General features: G+C 39.4%; 1 protein-coding gene across 9 annotated transcripts in view; it reads right to left on the reverse strand.

Annotated features, from left to right (window-relative positions):
• GRIK1 (glutamate ionotropic receptor kainate type subunit 1) overlaps positions 1 to 19,121 on the reverse strand; it is a 417,625-nt gene extending 398,504 nt beyond the window's left edge. For all 9 annotated transcript variants that reach the window (XM_060149425.1, XM_060149424.1, XM_060149419.1 and 6 more), the window contains exon 1: positions 19,004 to 19,121. In XM_060149425.1, the coding sequence (XP_060005408.1) occupies positions 19,004 to 19,121 (118 nt within the window). The remainder of the gene's footprint in view (positions 1 to 19,003) is intronic.
• Positions 19,122 to 19,437: the final 316 nt, after the last annotated feature.

The raw sequence follows: 19,437 nt of genomic DNA on the forward strand, positions 1-19,437 counted from the left end.
TGTTGCGAAATTCAGAAAATGGAATGAAATTTGTTTTTATTGTTGCTTCTGTTGTCTTAATTTAAAAAGCTTTGCTTTAAATACCACCATAGTGCTTAAAGCCTGAACCTCAGAGTTCAGATAAATGTGTGACACTGTAAGAATCCAGCTCTGTTTCCCCTCCTTGCAGTTTGGAAACCTGGAGGTGAGATAGAAGGTCAGTAAACCCCCTAGGATTTGGAGATGTCCTGCACCAATGTACAGTTGTGTACTCTGAAAGTACAATCTGCACACTGCTGCTCAAGGCGCATGAGGGAAAATGGAGATGGAGACATCATGTGCTTGAACAGAAAGGGCCTGAGATAATAATCGGGGCTTGAAGGTAACCTGATGCTGATTGCTTCTGTGTGAATCATGGATTCCTCCTTGATGAGGTACTGGGTAAACAGTCCACTTGAGAAACCAGACAGAGAATGTGCTGGGTTTCAAAGGGTGAAAGTGAACCAAGGTGGGCCCTCCCGTCAGGGTCGTGGGCAGCAGATGACACAGAGTCAATACCCAGGGTCAGACAGGAGAGCTGCACCACAGTGGATGTCTTGGAGGAATGACAGCAAAGGTCTCTCCCTGAAAGACAGGGGTCTTTGATCTCTGTAGCGAGAAGGAAGAATGGAAATTTCTAAACATTTACATTTTAAATCAAAAGCGAGAACCTTGATATGGTCCTGGTGGAAATAGGGGAATATGTGCCTAGTCAAGTTTAATTTCAGGGAAGCGAACAAAGTTCCATTTCCACACACATTATGCTGAGGCTATAAATACAAAGTATAATGGTGTTGCACATCTTCATGTAGTTTCTCAGTTCAAACCAATGACAATAAAGCAGAACCAACACTGCAGAGGGAATTGAGGACCAGGAAGGTGTTAGCTGTTGCACCCACATACCTGTTCACCACTAGCTGCCTCAGACAAACAAGGAAATTGATTTACTAAAAGGTTATGTGATATGGCCAAGCTAAGAATCACCAGAGCTGGAAGTATTCTCATTTCAGTGCACTTCTCACTCTGCCAAACGGCATGCAAATGACTGCTAGAATAATCTAGAAAGTACAGAATGGTGACTTTAACCAATCATTTTTAAATTGGGCAAAGAAGAATAATAGGAATCTAAATGAAAGAAAAATTCACCTGTAATTCCACCGTATTAACAAAACAAATGGGCTTCCTCTTTCCACATTAATTCTTTTACTTCTTATCTACAAGCAAGGATGAATTGTATACATTCCCAATTCAAGGTATGTAAAACCATATATTACTTTCTAAACATTTTTCATTTTAATACATACATTTCATCATAAGGTTTATATTTAATAGATCTTTCTTGAGTTTAAATTATTATTTTCTTAACCATTCCCTCCTGTTGATCATTTAGATGATCCTCAATCATTTATAAAGGCTTTTGCCAGTTCAGTGGGCATGTACAGAAACAGCCTTAGGCAAATAAATATTGCCTTTAGACTGGAAAGATGGCTCTATCTAACAATCCATTTTTAGGAGATGAAGTATGATAACAACTTATACAATATAAACATAGACAGGTCATCAGAATGCAACTTCTGTTTATGTTTTGCCAAAGTATGCAATCCAACACTTTGGAAGTTTAAATTTTAAAACAAAGAAAAGAAAACCCTCAAAAGTTGTAATTGAGTCTTCACAATGAAAAGAGAAAAACACTTGATTATTACCATCCTTTCCCCAATTTGAATTATATAGTACTCTATTGGCTCTGGGAATTAAATATTGATTTTTTAAAGGCATATTTAGACAATTTTGCTAAGAAAAAGAATCGTGCAAATAGTTTACTGTGAGTATTCATTCAAAGACATCAGCACTTACTGCCTCTAGCAGAGTATATTACAATGCTTGAATCAATATTCAAAGTTAAATTATGTTTAAGTAAGTACAAAAAGCATATAATGGTTGAAAACCTAGATACTAATGGATAGAAACAGTTAATGTCTGATTTTCTACAAACTCATTGCAGAATTCTAAAGCAGACATACAACCATTGCATTTTATCAATAGCAATTTTTATATAAAGTTTATTTTTTAATGATTTTTTCTGACATTATATGCTGTTGTCTTTATTTTAATGATACTCTAGAAAACTATTTATGTAGCATATTTTATGGAATAGTTTTTTCTATTTTCCTTGATGCAATTAGTTATAGACTTTTATGTAATACAGAGTAGGTAGGAACTGTAACAGCAGAGAGATTTTTTTTTATTATTAATTAATTTATTTATTTATGGCTGCATTGGGTCTTCGCTCCTGCTCGCGAGCTCCCTCCAGCCTCAGCAAGCGGGGGCTGCTCCTCGTTGCGGTGCGCAGGTTCTTCACTGTTGTGGCCTCTTTTGTTGTGGAGCACGGGCTCTAGGCACGCGGGCTTCAGCAGTTGTGGCTCACGGGCTCCAGAGTGCAGGCTCAGCAGCTGTGGCGTACGGGCTCAGTCGCTCTGCGGCATGTGGGACCCTACCGAACCAGGGCCCAAACTCGTGCTCCTCGAATTGGCAGGCGGATTCCCAACCACCGCATCACCAGGGAAGTCCCCAGAAGAGATCTTGATATGGGTTGAGGGTTGTTTTATTTTAAATAGACTTTATGTATTTATTTATTTATTATTTTTAATTTTTTTTTTTGCGGTACGCGGGCCTCTCACTGTTGTGGCCTCTTCCATTGCGGAGCACAGGCTCCGCACGCGCAGGCTCAGTGGCCATGGCTCACGGGCCCAGCCGCTCCGCGGCATGTGGGATCTTCCCGGACCGGGGCACGAACCAGCGTCCCCTGCATCGGCAGGCGGACTCTCAACCACTGTGCCACCAGGGAAGCCCTATGCATTTATTTTTTAGAACAGTTTTAGATTTACATTCAATTTGAGAAGGTAGTGTAGAGAGTTCTCATATACTCCACATCCAGTTTCTCCTGTTATTCACACCTTTATATGAGTTTGGTGCATTTAACATTAATGAGACAGTGTTGATACACTATTATTAGGTAGTATCCATCTTTTTTCAAATGTCCCTAGTTTTTACATAATGTTCTTTTTCTCTTCCAGGATCCCATTCAGAACATCACATTACATTTAGTTATCATATCTGCTTAGACTCTTCTTGGTGGTGACAGTTTCTCAGACTTTGTTTTTTATGACCTTGAACATGTTAGCAAGTATTGGCCACGTATTTTGTAGAATGCCTTTCTATTGATATTGATCTGATGTGTTTCTCATGATTAGACAGTGGGGATCTGGATTTGAGAGATGAAAACGAGATAAGAAAAGTGCCATTTGCATCCCATCACATCAAAGGTAAATACTATCAATATGATTTATCCGAGGTGATGCTGATCTTCATCACTTGGCTCTTCTGTTTGGGAGATATGTCTCTCCTCCCCCATTTATTTATTTAATCATTTATTTATATCAGTATGAACTCATGAGTATTTATTTTATACTTTGGTTATAATCCAGTACAACTTTTAAAAATTTTGTTGCTCAAATCATTTCAGCTTTAGCCACTGGGAGCCAGTACTTGGTGCCTGTGTGCCTTTAACATACTCCCATCAATGAGATTTTTTGGACCACTTAGTTTTCTGGCATTACAAGATGCTCTAGAATCATCTTGTATATTTTTTCTTTAGCCCCCCAATTGTCTATTTCTACAAGGATGCCTGGGTGCTAGTTGTGTTCACTGCTACTGGGGTGTCATTGTTTTTAGGTCTTTTCAGCTGACAGAGCTAGAAAATATAGTATGTGAGTACCAACCCATTTACAGGTTGAGTCTTAATCAATCAAATACATGTTTTACCCTAATGTAGTCTATAATCTTGGACTTGCTCAGTGTAACAAATAATGCATTTTAATACATTCCTTTTTGCATGTTTTAAGAAAAATAGTAAGTGGTAGTGAAATTCCAGTCTCCAGATTGATAACTGATGATAATAGTGACAATTAATCATTGGATTTCTATTAAATAAAAACAAGTTCTAGTATAACATATGCATTGGAGAGGCCCTTTTGAAACGTTATTCAGTTGAAATTTTAGTGTTGATAGACTTTTGTATTTTATTTTATTTTGTGTTTTGCTTCCCCCAGTCAGGATAGCAGTAAACTAGTAATTCATCAAAAGCTGTAAGATAGGCCAGTCTTTCAAAAGTATTTAGTCAACTAATGCACCTAATAACATATCAAAAGGATTTAAAGAGTTAAAAGAAAGTGTTTTTACTGTTGTATGGTATTTCTGTGAGATTGATTTTTGGTTACTAGGAGTTTACTCTTAATTTAGTCAATGTCATTGTTTCTTAAATCCACTTTGTAACTAATCTTACCTTGTATTTAATAAATGTGTTAACATAACATTACACAAAATTACATGTTTTAAAAACCTCTAAATTTTGAATAAGAACAAAAAGAGAGTAAAATATTGCCCAAGTCATATAGGAAAGGTTTTTATTTTTTAGTAGTTTACAAGTGGCATGAATAAAAAATAGAATATTTTTACCTCTTTACTTTTTTTTTTCTGCTTCACGATAAACCATTTTTTCCAATTGACTTACAATTACTAATATTGGGGTGCTGATGTAATAGGAGTTTAGGTTTTTCCAATTTAATATCACAACTTGATCTCAGTAGAAAAGCAAGATGAGAAATTTATTTAGTTCATGTAGCTGGTGTACATTCCTTTTAATTTAAATGTTTCCATTTCTCTTTGAAAATCTATAATTGAAAAAATCAGATACACATTTTAAAGATAAGTAGTTTGAAGTTTAAATAGAAATAGAACTTTAACTTACTACAAGTTATATTCTTGGAAAATATATTATCTATCTAATATAATATTTTTCCATTTAAAACAATGTTAAAGAGTAAGTCTAGTAAAAACAAAAAAATGGGCCCATATCACATTTTAAGCTAATAAAAATGATATTCCTTCAGAATAGGTAATGTGGTTTTAAGAATGTTTTCTTTATAATAGAGAACAATAGGTAACTAAACATTTTAAATCTACTCAAAGCTTTGTGAAAAAGTTCTGAAATAGGGAGTGGGCAGAATTTGGGTGAGACTGAAGAAGCAGTAGGATGTATGGTCATGTAAGTTTTGGTGTATATATTGACATTTCAATGGTTTTATTGTCCAGTGTTTCCTTAAATATGTTCTGGGCAGCATGAGTTCAGTGGGACCTTAATAGCTGTGATTTAAGTAAGGGTCCTCTGATAATTAAAATGTAGGATATACCAGATTAAACAACAACAAAACAGATTTCTTTGTTCAGAATTACAAAGAGCTTTTAATATACAAACCTGCCTCATGAGTCTCTAAGGGAGAGCATTTTCCCACACTTACTTGACCAGACAAATAAATTATTTTTTAGCACAAAACTCCTACCCTGTTCATTAACCAAAAAAAGATTGGGAAGTAACTTCATTAACCCTAACACAGACCATGCATTTTGCATATGATATCACATTTCTTCTTTGCAATAAACCCATGAGTTTGTTATTATTATTTCTCCTTCTATACCTAACAACAACAACACACACACTTAGTAATTTTCTCGAGGTCAGTTAATTAGAAAAAGGAAATTAAACATGTGAATCTGGACTTCGCTGGTGGCGCAGTGGTTAAGAATCTGCCTGTCAATGCAGGGCACACGGGTTCCAGCCCTGGTCCCGGATGATCCCACGTGCCGCGGAGCAACTAAGCCCATGCACCACAACTACTGAGCCTGCGTTCCACAACTACTGAAGCCCGTGTGCCTAGAGCCCATGCTCCACAACAAGAGAAGCCACTGCAATGAGAAGCCTGCACACTGCAAGGAAGAGTAGCCCCTGCTCGCCACAACTAGAGAAAGCCGTCTCCCAGCAATGAAGACCCAACCCAGCCAAAATAGACTTAAAAAAAAAAACTTCTTAAAAAAAAAAGATGTGAATCCCTTTCTACCTGGAGTTCTCAATTATTCTTTCTCTGAACTGAAATGACTTCTGGAAAATTTTAGGACATAGATAATATTTTATATATTATATGCATAATTGTCTGTTAACAAAAGAGGATTAAGAGGCTATAGAAACTCACCACCACTACTATCTCTATCAATATTCTTTCAAAACCATTCAAATTAAGTGTACAATCTAATTACAAACAGTGTGTTGGTTAAGTATTAGGTAACAAGGATTCCCCTCCAACTAGATTAGATTAGATCTTCCTTAACCCCTTCTTAAAGAGAAATTCTGGAGAGTCCAAAGATAATACCAACTTTCCTCTTTGCTAATTGTCTAAAATATACTCAAATTATAAATCACATTAACTTTGCTTTATGTAGTTACCTCTGAATAACTAAGAGCAACAGTTCATTTCTCTGATATTTGACTTCAGCTTAGTTTAAACTGTTACGTAACTACATACACAAGTCCATACACAATACAGCATAATTTAATGCAAGGAGCTTGAAACTTGAGATCAGAATGTCTAGCTGCAAGCCCCAGCATTTCTACTCACTAGCACTTGAATTTAGGCAAAGCCACCAAGTCATGGTCTTCTCAATGAAAACTGTAGATTAGAAACCATATAAGAAAAGTGCTACAGGTCAGGTCTACACAATGTAAATATTAGACGTGTAAAATCAATACTAAAGAGAAAGGTGAATTATGCATATAAAATAATAAGGCAAAAGATCTGCTCATTGCAGAAATATGTTCACATTAGCCAGAGACTCTCTTTTCATCATCTATCAGATAGCTTCTCTCCCAGATTTTTCTCCCAGGGTCAGTGGAGTTTTCAAGTAAATGTTGAGACCAACGTGCTGTCTCAGGGTGAAATCTACCTCATGCCAAACAGATCTTCCTAAACAGAGGCAAACCTGCTCTAGGTTTGACAGCATGAACCCACTCTGTCTGTCCTCTGTGCATTTGAAGGCTTGAACTTATTCCATGTTGGCATGCCATTGATAGAATCAACTGAGGGCAGAAGATGAATGGAAAATGCTCCAAGATGAACAGAAAACTCTCTTCAAATAATATTTGAAATTAAAATATAAAAAGTATCTGCATTGAAAGCCTAGTGAAAAATTTCAGTGGTAACATAGATTGTAAACCCCTAGAATACAAGAATCAAGGGGGCAGATGTGTTTGCCCATTTTGTTCACTGTGCCATGTCCTGCATGTGTCTGGTTCACGGTAGGGGAGTAAGCACTTAATAAATATTTGTCTGTTGAATGAAGAATGAATATTAAAATGACAAAAGAATTCAGTGATTAAAGAATAAAGCTGTGAGCTTTTGTACACTTAAGCAAAAATATGAACAAATATGTAGTAAATGTTACTTGGAACTCTGGAGGTGATTAGGATTAAATATTTAAAAAATGATGCTACAGCCAACTTGATGATTGAAATAAAATACATCCGGATCTCTCTTAAGGAGATAAAAACGTTTGAACAATTATATTGCCATTTAAACTTCCATGCTATTCATATAAATTTCCACAGTATTTCTCTTTGCACACTATATTTACTTACATAATAGTAATACATTGTATTTATTTAGTGGTTTGTTTGCAAATAACAAAAATTAGTTTATTTGATCCTCCCCTGTGAAATAGGGAAGGCAGATATCATTACTGCTAATTCACAGATGAAGAGATCTGGGCTCAGAAATATTGAGAGTCATAAAATATACCACATTAACTATTAAGTCCCTGTTGAGGAAGAAAATTTCAATGATAATAATTTTAAAAAGTAAAAACAGAACAACGAAACAATTATAATGCAGCTCGTGAATCCATAGACTGCTTAAATCCCTTGCATAGTGTATTTTCTGTACTCTTACCAATGACATTGTGATGTTGCAATTGCTTTAATTTGATTTTTCAGATGCAAAACAAAAGCCTGGTGAGATTGAATGTCTCCCTGAGACATATATCTAGTAAGTCTTGGAGGTGGGACTCAAGCCTGTGCTTTCTGACAACAAATCATGTGTCAGAAAGCCTGGCTACCCATCACTTAACTCTTAAATCCTATGCTTTAACCACCATCTCAGTGATTGTGTATGCTAAAATGATGCATAAAAATATACTATATAAATGTATCTTTCTGTTACTATTATTATTAGAAATATGATACATCTGTCACAGAAATTGCATATGCATATGGAATTGTTTCTTTTTTTTTTTTTTTAATCCACTAATGGTGATACACTGCCATCTACTCAGGTCACCTAGACCTAGCTAGGTGGGTCTGGCCGTGTGAGAGAGAGGTCTATGACTGAAGAGAGAGAGAGAGAGTGTGTGTGTGTGTGTGTGTGTGTGTGTGTGTGTGAGTGTGTGTGATTAATTTGTTGTTGACAAATATTAGGCTATGAGACAGAAAGACAGGAATAACCCCAGCATCTTGTAGATATTTTCCAGAAGCCAGCCATATTTCTCTTCCATGCTGGCTGCTGGGAAACCTTTGGAGTGTAGTTAGTAATAATGCTTAGGGCCCCTCTATCCTATAGAACTCCCTTCATGACTATAAGCTGTGGTGTAAGATTCTAAACTTTTCAACAGACATCCACAATATGTGAGAGAGCCATGCATATGTTCAAATACCTTTCTAATGCTTAGGATGCATTAATTTTACCTTAAATTTTATACCTTTCATTCACTTTTTTCTCAATGGTTGAAGTTTAAGCAGACATTTTTGCAAGAGATTCACTTTTTTCTCAATGGCTGAAGTTTAAGCAGCCACTTTTGCAAGAGAAGTAGACCTGTAATTAATTCATTCAAGATTCAAGTGCCTTCTCTATGTAAGCACTGTGCAAAGTGCCAGAGATTTATGTTGTACTTTACCTTGGGTTATTTTAAGTTACTGGAACACTTGTAATATTAATGCACATTAGTAATCAAGAGCCCCTTTTTGTTGGTTGGTTGGTTAATGGTTTGTTAGAAAGAGAAAGAGATGAAAAATAAAGGATTTCAATTATTCTCTTTCCTTCCCTCAACACACACACACACACAGACACAGACACAGACACACACACACACACACACTTGCTCAGTCCCCAACTCCTTTGATATTTCGTATTCAATATTAGACTTGACTGACATAAGAAACTCACTGTAGAGAGGCATGTTTCCTCTGAACTAAAGCTGGTTTCCATGGTGCTGAAAGAGAATGGACATGAGGACATGGGGAGGGGGAAGGGTAAGCTGAGACAAAATGAGAGAGTGACACGGACATATATACACTACCTAAGGTAAAATAGATAGCTAGTGGGAAGCAGCCACATAGCACAGGGAGATCAGCTCGGTGCTTTGTGACCACCTAGAGGGGTGGGATAGGGAGGTTGGGAGGGAGATGCAAGAGGGAAGAGATATGGGAACATATGTATATGTATAACTGATTCACTTTGTTATACAGCAGAAACTAACACACCATTGTAAAGCAATTATACTCCAATAAATGTTTAAAAAATAAAATAAAATAAAAATAAGCATAGTCCTTAGGTATATACAGGGTGGTGTTCATGCCAAGCACAGGTCACTAAAAGCCAGAAGGAGTAAGATGTTTGTACTGCACATAAACAGCACCAGGCCTTGCAATTTTACTTTATGCAGTTTGGCTCCCATTTAGAAAAAGGAAATCTCATTATAGTGTAGCATATATTTTAAGGTCAGTGAATCATGCTGGGTTGTTTTCACTTTGAAAACTACTTTTAAATGGATAAGCTCCATTGCATGGAGCTCAGATATGTACTCAGATCTGTGCATAGATATGTCTTAAAACATCATTTCTCACCCTTTCCTGGAACTCCATTAGATTTGGGTAATGTAGGGGAGGAAAATTCTATCTAAAGTTTATTGTACAAAAAGGAGGGCTGTTGGCTGACATATCTTGTTCGAGTATGTATAGATTTGTCTTTTTTTTAATATATAAAATATAGAGAGGACTCCAAGATGGTGGAGGAGTTACACGTGGAGATCACCTTCCTCCCCACAAATACATCAGATATACATCTACTTTTGGAACAACTCCTACAGAACACCTACTGAACGCTGGCAGAAGACCTCAGACTTCCCAAAAGGAAAGAAACTCCCCACGTACCTGGGTAGGGCAAAAGAAAAAAGGAAAAATAGAGACAAAAAAATAGGAATGGGACCTGCACCAGTGGGAGGGAGCTGTGAGGTTTCCACACACTAGGAAGGCCCTTCGCGGGTGGAGACTGCGGGTGGTGGAGGGGGAAAGCTTTGGAGCTACGGAGGAGAGCGCAGCAACAGGGGTGCAGCGGGCAAAGCGGAAAGATTCCCACACAGAGGATCGGTGCCGACCAGCACTCACCAGCCCGAGAGGCTTGTCTGCTCACCCGCGGGGGCGAGCAGCTGGGAGCTGAGGCTCGGGCTTCAGTCGGAGCACAGGGAGAGGACTGGGGTTGGCGGCGTGAACACAGCCTGAAGGGGCTAGTGTGCCAGGGCTAGCCAGTAGGGAGTACAGGAAAAGGTCTGCAACTGCCAAAGAGGTAGGAGACCATTGTTTCCTGGTGCGCGAGGAGAGAGGATTCAGAGCACCGCCTAAACGAGCTCCAGAGACGGGCGTGAGCCGCGGCTATTAGCGCGGACCCCAGAGATGGGCATGAGACGCTAAGGCTGCTGCTGCCACCACCAAGAAGCTTGTGTACGAGCACAGGTCACTATCCACACCGCCCCTCCCGGGAGCCTGTGCAGCCTGCCACTGCCAGGGTCCCGGGATCCAGGAACAACTTCCCCAGGAGAACGTATGGTGCGCCACAGGCTGGTGCAACGTCACTCTGGCCTCTGCCGCTGCAGGCTCGCCCCGCATCCATACCCCTCCCTCCCCCAGGCCTGAGTGAACCAGAGTCCCCTAATCAGCTGCTACTTTAACCCTGTCCTGTCTGAGCAAAGAACAGATGCCCTCAGGCGACCTACACGCAGAGGCAGGGCCACGTCCAAAGCTGAACCCCAGGAGCTGTGTGAACAAAGAAGAGAAAGGGAAATTTCTCTCAGCAGCCTCAGGAGCAGCGGATTAAATCTCCACAATCAATTTGATGTATCATGCATCTGTGGAATACCTGAATAGACAACAAATCACCCCAAAGTGGAGGCAGTGGACTTTGGGCGCAAATGTAGACTTGGGGTTTGCTTTCTGCATCTAATTTGTTTCTGGTTTTATGTTTATCTTAGTTTAGTATTTAGAGTTTATTATCATTGGTAGATTTGTTTACTGATTTGGTTGCTCTCTTCCTTTATATATATATATATTTTTTTTTCCCTTTTTCTCTTTTTGTGAGTGTGTATGTGTATGCTTCGTTGGGTGTTTTTGTCTGTATAGCTTTGCTTTTACCATTTGTCTTTGGGTTCTGTCTGTCTGTTTTTTTTTTTGTTTTGTTTTGTTTTTTAGTATAGTTTTTAGCACTTGTTGTCATTGGTGGATTTGTTTTTTGGCTTGTTTGCTCTTTTCTTTCTTTCTCTAAGGACTTTATTTTTTTTTATTTTTAATAACTTTTTTATTTTAATAGCTTCATTTTATTTCATTATTTTTTCTTCCTTTCTTTTTTTTCCCTCCCTTTTCTTCTGAGCCATGTGGCTGACAGGTCTTGGTGCCCGGCTGGTGTCAGGTCTGTGCCTCTGAGATGGGGGAGCCGAGTTCAGGACATTGGTTCACCAGAGACCTCCCAGCTCCACGTAACATCAAATAGCAAAAGCTCTTCCAGAGATCTCCATATCAATGCTAAGACCCAGCTCCACTCAACGACCAGCAAGCTACAGTGCTGGACACCCTATGCCAAACAACTAGCAAGACAGGAACACAACCCCACATGTTAGCAGAGAGGCTACCTAAAATCACAATAAGGTCACAGACACCCCAAAACACACCACCAGATGCATTCCTGCCCACCAGAAAGACAAGATCCAGCCTCATCTACCAAAACACAGGTACCAGTCCCCTCCACCAGGAAGCCTACACAACCCACTGAATCAACCTTACCCACTAGAGGCAGACACCAAAAATAGCAGTAACTGGGAACCTGCAGCCTATGAGGAGGAGACACCAAACACAGTAAGTTAAGCAAAATGAGAAGACAGAGAAACACACAGCAGATGAAGGAGCAAGGTAAAAACCCACCAGATCAAACAAATGAAGAGGAAATAGGCAGTCTACCTGAAAAAGAATTCAGAGTAATGATAGTAAAGATAATCCAAAATCTTGGAAATAGAATGGAGAAAATACAAGAAATGTTTAACAAGGACTTAGAAGAACGAAAGAGCAAATAAACAAAGATGAACAACACAATAAATGAAATTAAAAATTCTCTAGAAGAAATCAAAAGCAGAATAATTGAGGGAGATGAACGGATAAGTAACCTGGAAGATAAAATAGTGGAAATAATGACCACAGAGCAGAATAAAGAAAAAAGAATGAAAAGAATGGAGGACGGTCTCAGAGACATCTGGGACAACATTAAACACACCAACATTCGAATATAGGGGTCCCAAAAGAGGAAGAGAAAAAGAAAGGGACTGAGAAAATATTTGAAGAGATTATAGGTGAAAACTTCCCTAACATGAGAAAAGAAACAGTCAATCAAGCACAGGAAGCACAGAGAGTCCCATACAAGATAAATCCAGGGAGAAACATGCCAAGACACATATTAATCAAACTATCAAAAATTAAATACAAAGAAAAAATATTAAAAGCAACAAGGGAAAAACAACAAATGATATACAAGGGAATATCCATAAGGTTAGCAGCTGATCGTTCAGCAGAAACTCTACAAGCCAGACTGGAGTGGCAGGACATATTTAAAGTGATGAGAGGGAAAAACCTACAGTCAAGATTACTCTACCCAGCAAGGATCTCATTCAGATTTAACAGAGAAATTAAAACCTTTACAGACAAGCAAAAGGTAAGAGAATTTAGCACCACAAAACCAGCTTTACAACAAATGCTGAAGGGACTTCTCTAGGCAGGAAACACAAGAGATGGAAAAGACTTACAATAACAAACCCAAATCAAAGAAGAAAATGGTAATAGGAACCTACATATTGATAAGTACCTTAAATATAAATGTATTAAATTCTCTAACCAAAAGACATAGACTGGTTCAATGGATACAAAAACAGACCCATATATATGCTGTCTACAAGAGACCCACTTCCTAGGGACACATACAGACTGAAAGTGAGGGGATGGAAAAAGATATTCATTACAAATGGAAATCAGAAGAAAGCTGGAGTAGCAATTCTCATATCAGACAAAATAGACTTTAAAATGAAGACTATTACAAGACAAGAAGAAGGACACTACATAATGATCAAGGGATCAATCCGGGAAGAAAATATAACAACTGTAAATATTTATGTACCCAACATAGGAGCACCTTAATACTTAAGGCAAATGCTAACAGCCATAAAAGGGCAAATCAACATTAACATAATCATAGTACAGGACTTTAACACCCCACTTTCACCAATGGACAGATCATCCAAAATGAAAATAAATAAGGAAACACAAGCTTTAAATGATACGTTAAACAAGATGGATTTAATTGATTTTTATAAGACATTCCATCTGAAAACAACAGAATACACATTCTTTTCAAGTGCTCATGGAATATTCCCCAGGATAGGTCATATCTTGGGTCACAAATCAAGCCTTGGTACATGTAAGAAAATTGAAATTGTATCAAGTATCTTTTCCAACCACATGCTATGAGACTAGATAGCAATTACAGAAAAAAATCTGTAAAAAATAAAAACACATGGAGGCTAAACAATACACTACTTAATAACAAAGAGATCACTGAAGAAATCAAAGAGGAAATCAAAAAATACCTAGAAACAAAGGACAATGAAAACACGATGACCCAAAACTTATGGGATGCAGCACAAGCAGTTCAATGAAGGAAGTTTATAGCAATACAGTCCTACCTTAAGAAACAAGAAACATCTGAAATAAATAACCTAACCTTACACCTAAAGCAATTAGAGAAAGAAGAACAAAAAAACCCAAAGTTAGCAGAAGGAAAGTAATCATAAATATCAGATCGAAATAGATAAAAAAGAAATGAAGGAAAATGAGCAAAGATCAATTAAACTAAAAGCTGGTTCTTTGAGAAGAAAAACAAAATTGATAAACCACTAGACAGACACATCAAGAAAAAAAGTAGGAAGATTCAAATCAACAGAATTAGAAATGAAAAAGGAGAGGTAACAACTGACACTGCAGAAATACAAAGGATCATGAGAGATTACTACAGGCAACTATATGCCAAAAAATTGACAACCTGGACGGAATGGACAAATTCTTAGAAAAGCACAAACTTCTGAGACTGAACCAGGAAGAAATAGAAAATATAAATACACCAATCACAAGCAATGGAATTGAGACTGTGATTAAAAACCTTCCAACAGACAAAAGCCCGGGACCAGATGGCTTCACAGGCGAATTCCTTCAAAAATTTAGAGAAGAGGTAACACCTATCCTTCTCAAACTCTTCCAAAATATAGCAGAGGTAGAAACACTCCCAAACTCATTCTATGAGGCCACCATCACTCTGATATCAAAACCAGACAAAGATGTCACAAAGAAAGAAAATTACAGGTCAATATCACTGATGAATATAGATGCAAAAATCCTCAACAAAATACTAGCAAAGAGAATCCAACAGCACGTTAAAAGGATCATACACCATGATCAAATATCATTTTTCCCAGGAATGCAAGGAATCTTGAATATACCCAAATCAATGTGATAAACCATATTAACAAACTGAAGGAGAAAAACCATATGATCATCTCAAGAGATGCAGAAAAAGCTTTAGACAAAATTCAACACCCATTTAGGATAAAAGCCCTCCAGAAAGTAGGCATAGAGGGAACTTACCTCAACATGATAAAGGCCATATATGGCAAACCCACAGCAAACATCATTCTCAATGGTGAAAAACTGAAACCATTTCCTCTAAGATCAGGAAAAAGACAAGGTTGTCCACTCTCACCACTATTATTCAACCTAGTATTGGAAGTTTTAGCTACAGCAGTCAGAGAAGAGAAAGAGGTAAAAGGAATCCAAATAGGAAAGGAAGAAGTAAAGCTGTCACTCTTTGCAGCTGACATGATACTATACTTAGAGAATCCTAAAGATGCTACTAGAAAACTACTAGAGCTAATCAAGAATTTGGTAAAGTAGCAGGATACAAAATTAATGCACAGAAATCTCTTGCATTCCTATACACTAATGATGAAAAATCTGAAAGAGAAATTAAGGAAACACTCCCATTTGCCATTGCAACAAAAAGAATAAAATACCTAGGAATAACCCTACCTAAGGAGACAAAAAACCTGTATGCAGAAAACTATAAGACATTGATGAAAGAAATTAAAGAGGATACAAACAGATGGAGAGATGTACCATGTTCTTGAATTTGAAGACTCAACATTGTGAAAATGACTCTACTACCTAAAGCAATCTACAGATTCATTGCAATCAATAACAAACCACCAATGGCATTTTTCACAGAACTAGAACCAAAAATTTTACAATTTGTATGGAAATGGAAAATACCCCAAATAACCAAAGGAATCTTGAGAAAGAAATACAGAGCTGGAGGAATAAGTCTCCTGGACTTCAGACTATATTACAAAGCTACAGTAATCAAGACAGTATGGTACTGGCACAAAAACAGAAATATAGATCAATGGAACAGGATAGAAAGCCCAGAGATAAACCCATGCATATATGGTCAACTTATTTTGATAAAGGAGGCAAGAATATACAATGGAGAAAAGACAGCTTCTTCAATAAGTTGTGCTGGGAAAACTGGATAGCTACATGTAAAAGAATGAAATTAGGACACTCCCTAACACCATACACAAAAATAAACTCAAAATGGATTAAAGACGTAAATGTAAGGCCAGACACTAGAAATCTCTTAGAGGAAAACATAGACAGAGCACTCTATGACATGAATCACAGCAAGATCCTTTTTGACCCACCTCTTAGAGAAATGGAAATAAAAAAAAATAAACAAATGGGACCTAATGAAAATTAAAAGCTTTTACACCGCAAAGGAAATCATAAAAAAGACGAAAAGGTATGCATCAGAATGGGAGAAAATTTTGCAAATGAAGCAACTGACGAAGGATTAATATCCAAAATTTACAAGCAGCTCATGCAGCTCAATATCAAAAAACAAACAATGCAATCCAAAAATGGGCAGAAGACCTAAATAGACATTTCTCCAAAGAAGATATACAGATGGCAAAGAAGCACATGAAAGGATGCTGAACATCACTAATCATTAGAGAAATGCAAATCAAAACTACAATGAGGTATCCCTCCACACCAGTCAAAATGGCCGTCATCAAAAAATCTACACACAATAAATGCTGGAAAGTGTGTGGAGAAAAGGGAACCCTCTTGCCCTGTTGGTGGGAATTTAAATTGGTACAGCCACTATGGAGAACAGTATGGAGGTTCCTTAAAAATCTAAACAATAGAACTACCATATGACCCAGAAATCCCACTACTGGGCATATACCCTGAGAAAACCATAATTCAAAAATTTCACCACAATGTTCATTGCAGCTCTATTTATAATAGCCAGGACATGGAAGCAACCTAAGTGTCCATCAACAGATGCATGGATAAAGATGATGTGGCACATATATACTATGGAATATTACTCAGCCATAAAAAGGAACAAAACTGGGTCATTTGTAGTGAGTTGGATCGACCTAGAGTCTGTCATACAGAGTGAAGTAAGTCAGAAAGAGAAAAACAAATACTGTAAGCTAACACATATATATGGTATCTAAAAAAAAAAAAAAAAAAAGGAAAGAAAGAAAAATGGTTCTGAAAAACCTAGGAGAAGGACAGGAATAAAGAGTCAGACCTAGAGAATGAACTTGAGGACACAGGGAGAGGGAAGGGTAAGCTGGGACGAAGTGACAGAGTAGGATGGACATATATACACTACCAAATGTATAATAGATAGCTAGTGGGAAGCAGCCACATAGCACAGTTCTTTGTGACCACCTAGAGGGGTGGGATAGGGAGGGTGGGAGGGAGATGTAAGAGGGAGGGGATATGGGGATAAATGTATACACATAGCTGATTCACTTTGTTATAAAGCAGAAAGTAACACACCATTGTAAAGCAGTTATACTCCTATAAAGAGGTTAAAATAATAAATAAAATATATGCAAAGCACCAATTAAGTTAATGAACATTGTAAACTGTAACACACTGATTGTTTACTTCATATTGTCCACAGGAATTTTGTTACCAGAGTGTGTAGGGTTGATCGCATCCAAAAAAAAAAAAAAAGAAAAAAGAAAAAAAAGAAAGAAAAAAGGATTTTAAGGTTAGAACATATCTAAGGTGAAGGATATTTTAATTATGAGTGGTATTTTTTTTGTAAAAGGAATACTTTGGGACCTTTTAAATGAACAGTCTAAATTAACCACCAAAATGTACATTATCATTAGTCTAGAAAAAGATGTCTGCAGTAAAAGTTAGTATTTGAGAACCTTTCTTTCCTTGAAAATCAGATGCCACGTGCCTAGAGAAAATGCACTTCAGCGTAGTAAACTTCTATGGTTTTTTCTTTTCTTTTTTTTTAAATCGGCATATTCAGTGACAGGAACTACGTTCTGAATCTTTGGAAAGAGGTTCTTCAACTTCAGGTCGGAACTAACAAAGTTACTGAGAAACTTCAGCCACTTAGAGGAGTCAGTAAAGAGTGCACTTTCTGTCAGTTCCTGGAAATGTTATGAGTTAGAAGCCCTCAGACATGAGGACTTCACTCTTAGTGCCTAACGTGAGAAACTGGCGAAGCTGGGAGCCCCGTGTGGTGTGGTGTCAAGACTTCACCTGTGGCTCTCCTCGCTCACTGGGTCTTTAAGAAGCACAGTGGGTTGGGGGGAAAGGACAAACTGAGACTAAAGGAATAGAAATTGGGTTTAGTTTGCAAGGGAGAACACTAAAGTAGTCAAAGAGTTTTTCAACCCAAAATGCTGCTCAGAAATCGCTCGGTGCCTCCAGAGACCAAACCCTGGTGGTGGGTGCATTTAGGTATCTGAATCCACAGACTAGCCAAATTCCCACCCTCTCCCTGTTACTGAGCTTGCCTTTCACCCGCTTTAGGCTGCCCTGGGATTCCTATATTTAGTTTTCCAGTCTCTTTTTATTCCCACCACCGCCCCCCTCGAGACGGAAGTCCAGAGTCTTCCAGGGAGTTACCTTGACGGGTCTGGATCATGCTCAGTGGCAGGCTGGCGGGACAGATTGGGGAGCAAGTGGAAAACTTAGGTGCCGGCTTACGGCACTGATTTGACGGTCCTCCCTACTCCTGGAACCCTCAGTCAGAAGTAAGATCCCGACTCTGCCCAACTCTAATGGAATCCTCCAGACTTTGGAGACTCCTTGTGGAAGAACCCAACTTAAGGATAAAAACTTGGAGGATCGGGGCTAGCAGGCTCAGGGAAGTCCTCGCGTCCCTCGTGGTCCCCAAATTCTACTCCTGAGATCTGGGCATGCCCGCGAGTACCCAGAGACCCGGTTGCCGGGGACCCGGGCGGCGGATCTGGACAGCGCGACGCCCACCGAGATGAAGGGGAGAGCGCATCTCCGCTCCCAAACCGACTGGCTGTAGCCACGCGCGACCCCACACCCAGAGCAGGATACCTGTGCAGGAGAGTCTCGAACCCTTGTTCTCTTGCCCGCGTGTCTGGAGCCCAGATTAAAAAACCCGCCAACCGTACCTCGCGGGGAAGCCCGGCACTCGCCAGGAGAGAAGCTGTGACGAGACTTCTCTCCTGGAGCCTCCCGGGTGAGCTGACTTCCACTCCCCCCAGCTCCTGCCCCCGCGCCTACGCGCACTGCCTCGCCCGGGATCCGCGGAGCCCGCGCTGGCCGCGGTGAGAAAGCACATCCCCCGAGCCTCTTGGCAGCCTGGAGCGTTCCCCGGGTTTCACTCACCGATCCTGAGTACTTGAGGAGCCGTCTGGGGGAGGACGTAGCAGAGGAAATAGAGAAGCGCCCAGCTGGTGTCCCTGGTCCAGAGCCCGGGCTGCGCGAGGAGTGTGCGGCGCTCCATCTTCCCAGCTTCTTAATTCCTGCCCAGACCCAGCCGCTGTCGCACGCCCTCGAGAGGCAGCCCGCTCAGGTCGGGTCCCCGCCTCATCCTCCCTGGGATGCTCCCCGTTTGCAGCCTGCGCGCCTCACCCTACCCCCCTCCGCCCGCGCCAACCCCCCGGAAAGAGATTGAGGGAACCGGCGTGGGAACGCGGAGCTGGCTGGCGACGTTGGGCTCGCTCGGGGCTGGCTTCTCGTTTCTGCCGCTAGCCCATCACGGCTGCGGCTCCCCCTCCTCCTCCATGGGCCGCAGACCGCGGGGAAGCAGGGCGCAACTG

This window comes from Lagenorhynchus albirostris, chromosome 5, assembly GCF_949774975.1.
Source record: "Lagenorhynchus albirostris chromosome 5, mLagAlb1.1, whole genome shotgun sequence".
NCBI lineage: Eukaryota > Metazoa > Chordata > Mammalia > Artiodactyla > Delphinidae > Lagenorhynchus > Lagenorhynchus albirostris.